The sequence below is a fragment of the Anopheles cruzii genome, unplaced genomic scaffold (assembly GCF_943734635.1).
Source record: "Anopheles cruzii unplaced genomic scaffold, idAnoCruzAS_RS32_06 scaffold00964_ctg1, whole genome shotgun sequence".
NCBI classification, from domain to species: Eukaryota; Metazoa; Arthropoda; class Insecta; order Diptera; family Culicidae; genus Anopheles; species Anopheles cruzii.
This window is the reverse complement of record NW_026454551.1, coordinates 1-2,122: the sequence shown is the minus strand read 5'-3', so window position 1 is coordinate 2,122 and position 2,122 is coordinate 1. Positions and strand designations below refer to the sequence as shown.

Here is a 2,122-nt window from a genome sequence, read left to right as displayed (position 1 = left end):
TTTTCATTTGGCACAACGGTAGAGGGACAGTAGGGTCGTACGCCGTAGGGTATGTTTATTTTAACGAACACAATTCGGAAGTAGCTGTAGTGGTACGGGAGGAGGAGCACACGCCAGACGAAAGGTTCAAGAGGAACGGCCTGAACGTCTGTGCAAATTGATCATACGACTATACAGCAGATCGCGAGGGATAGTCTGATCAGTAGGGCCGTCATCGGCTTGGAGAAGATAATTAAGCTCATCTCGGTATTTTTGCTGGCCATTAGAGTCGAATCAAATGCGTTTCACTTTAATTCGTATTCGTTAATGTGGTTCCATTTGCTCTGTGTGGCTCTTGAAAATCGGTTGTCCATTCAAGTTTCAACGGAACTGTTCTATTTCTATTTTACTTTATTGTTCGATTTTAGATAATAAGTTGTCAAATCAATTATGTAATAACATAGAAGACAGCAAGAGAAGATTACGATGTTGGGTTCTTTTCTGCGTTATGTAGCAAAGAAGCCAACAATGTTAGAAGTTGATTGAAATGTTCACGTTTGCTTCGGTTTATTAAATCAATTATCAGTGGTTCGCTAACAAACCAGTATAAACAGAAGTATTTGCATCAGTCACCTTAAGTGCAGGTGCGCATGTCGAGTTTGCGTGCAATTCTAAAACCAGTGTCTCTTAAACTGGTCATAAATAAGATAAACGAAGGGCCTCTGATTATGGAGAATATTGACACTGGCAAATGAATCACTCAGGGGATGAAAACTATTACTAAGCACAAAGCACTTTACTTACGTTTTAGTTCTATTTTGGTTTTGAAATATTGTTAACATTTTTTTTAACTAATTTTGGCCATTTCTGTGTACTATATTTTTAGGATTGCCGGGAACCGTTTCACGGTGGTTCGTTCTTCGACCACGAAGGCCTGCCATACTGCGAGACGCACTATCACGCGAAACGAGGATCACTGTGCGCTGGTTGCTCGAAACCCATCACCGGACGCTGCATCACGGCCATGTTCAAGAAATTCCACCCGGAGCATTTCGTGTGCGCCTTCTGCCTGAAGCAGCTGAACAAGGGCACATTCAAAGAGCAGAACGACAAGCCGTACTGCCATCAGTGCTTCGACAAGCTGTTCGGTTGAAGTAACGGGTGCTGAACATTTTATCTTTTCGTTTTGGTGTAAGACGACTGACAAAACGGTTGTCGAATCGTGAAATGAATCTTACATTTCATTCGATTGCCCTGCAATTCACTTCGTCTTCCTCAGTGCAATTTGCCCTTTTTGTAGTTCGCTGTCCCAACTTTTTATGTTATGCACCATCGAAACAGTCCGGGAGCCACATTTTGTTCGACCAAACAAAAGCTGTTATCGACATTCAACTATTCTGCTAACACGTTCCATATTGTTCACTTTTTTACAATTTTAACAACTGAGGGTCGCAACGCTGAACGATCGATGATGGCGAATTCAATTGACTTGCTGACAAACAAACAAAAAATATAGGTGTGTTAAAGTTTACACTAACCCACGCAATGATAATAGTGTATTTATACTTAATCCGATTCTTCTTCTCTCATTAACAAACGTTTCGATTCTACGCACTTTCGGGGTTTGGTCGTAGGTTATCGATTCGCAAATTACCGTTCTGCACGAGGAATCGGACTAATGCATCGAACAAACCGCAACGAAGCACGATTTGTTCTTACGCGACGTATTAGAATGTTGTAGTGTAACATGCAGACTGGGTAGCATTGTGTTTATTCGCGTTACAAAGTTTCCTTCTAACTGTTACGAGCCCCCATTGCCAAGTCCTGTAGTCATAGTCAAAGGCCAACTTAATCTCTATACAAACACATGGTTGCAGTGGACACGGAGTGAACTAAAGCTAGCCTAGCGTCGAGAATCGATAGTTTTCGATTGGGGACGAAACAATTAAATTACAATTAATGCCGTAACAAGCCATTAAAAACCAGAACTTGTAGTTCTAATAAAGAGCGCCAAACTATAACCTATGTGTTTTTTTCTTCTATTCATTAATGCGAACAACATGCAGACGAATTAATGCGAACAATTTTTCCATTGATCAGATGAATGTGGGTCATTCTCACAAGGACGCTGTCCGGAATTCGC

At 41.2% G+C, this 2,122-nt stretch overlaps 1 protein-coding gene across 1 annotated transcript in view; it reads left to right on the top strand.

Moving 5' to 3' along the window:
- Positions 1-1,132, top strand: part of LOC128276343 (paxillin-like) — a 3,413-nt gene extending 2,281 nt beyond the window's left edge. The window contains exon 3 of the mRNA XM_053014810.1: positions 866-1,132. Coding sequence (XP_052870770.1) covers positions 866-1,132 — 267 coding nt within the window. The remainder of the gene's footprint in view (positions 1-865) is intronic.
- Positions 1,133-2,122: the final 990 nt, after the last annotated feature.